Raw genomic sequence first — 717 nt, forward strand, 5'->3', positions numbered from 1 at the left:
AATAATAATATAATATTTATACTATATAAGTATACACAGTATATTATTTTTAATTATATTTTATACATTATATATTTTATATATTATTATTATTACCTATTCCTGGTATATCCATTATAGGATTATGTAAAATTATATTTTACTTGTAATTTTTACTCTGTTTATAGGTTTTGAAAACATCAATGGGATACTTATCAGCGTTGCTAACAATGAGAGATTAAGGAAAATGGCACTAAAGGAATGATAACAAAATTAATTTCATCACATTACATCAATTTTTGAGTAATGAAATGAAAACAGAGTATATCGATTATCTATAACATCACTTTCAAATTGGAAAAACACATTTTTGTGCAATATGTCAAATTATTATTTAATTATTACTTTTTGAAATATTTATTTACTTCCATTTAAAGGATAAAAATTATTGGATTTATTGTATTGCAATAACACGCCTATTAAGCAATTAAATAATAATACTTGCATATCAAATACGAAAGCAATTCATAATTCAGGTAAGAAGTTACATCAACAATTTAAACATACGTACGCCAAGGCATATTATTATATTAAATTTTAGTAAGTAACTGTATTCTATTTGTTATTTAACATGTTATTCCTTAATCGTCTTTTTAAATAAAGTATTAATATTATATTTATGTAATAATAATATTATTATTACATAAATATTAATTAATATTTTATATTTATGTAATA

General features: G+C 19.8%; 1 protein-coding gene across 1 annotated transcript in view; it reads left to right on the top strand.

Annotated features, from left to right (window-relative positions):
* Positions 1–221, top strand: part of LOC108755250 — a 2,538-nt gene extending 2,317 nt beyond the window's left edge. Inside the window, exon 5 of the mRNA XM_018498152.1 lies at positions 168–221. Within this exon, the coding sequence (XP_018353654.1) occupies positions 168–221 (54 nt within the window). The remainder of the gene's footprint in view (positions 1–167) is intronic.
* The last annotated feature ends 496 nt before the right edge of the window (positions 222–717 follow it).

Source organism: Trachymyrmex septentrionalis, unplaced genomic scaffold (genome assembly GCF_001594115.1).
Source record: "Trachymyrmex septentrionalis isolate Tsep2-gDNA-1 unplaced genomic scaffold, Tsep1.0 scaffold87, whole genome shotgun sequence".
In the NCBI taxonomy this organism is placed as follows: Eukaryota; Metazoa; Arthropoda; class Insecta; order Hymenoptera; family Formicidae; genus Trachymyrmex; species Trachymyrmex septentrionalis.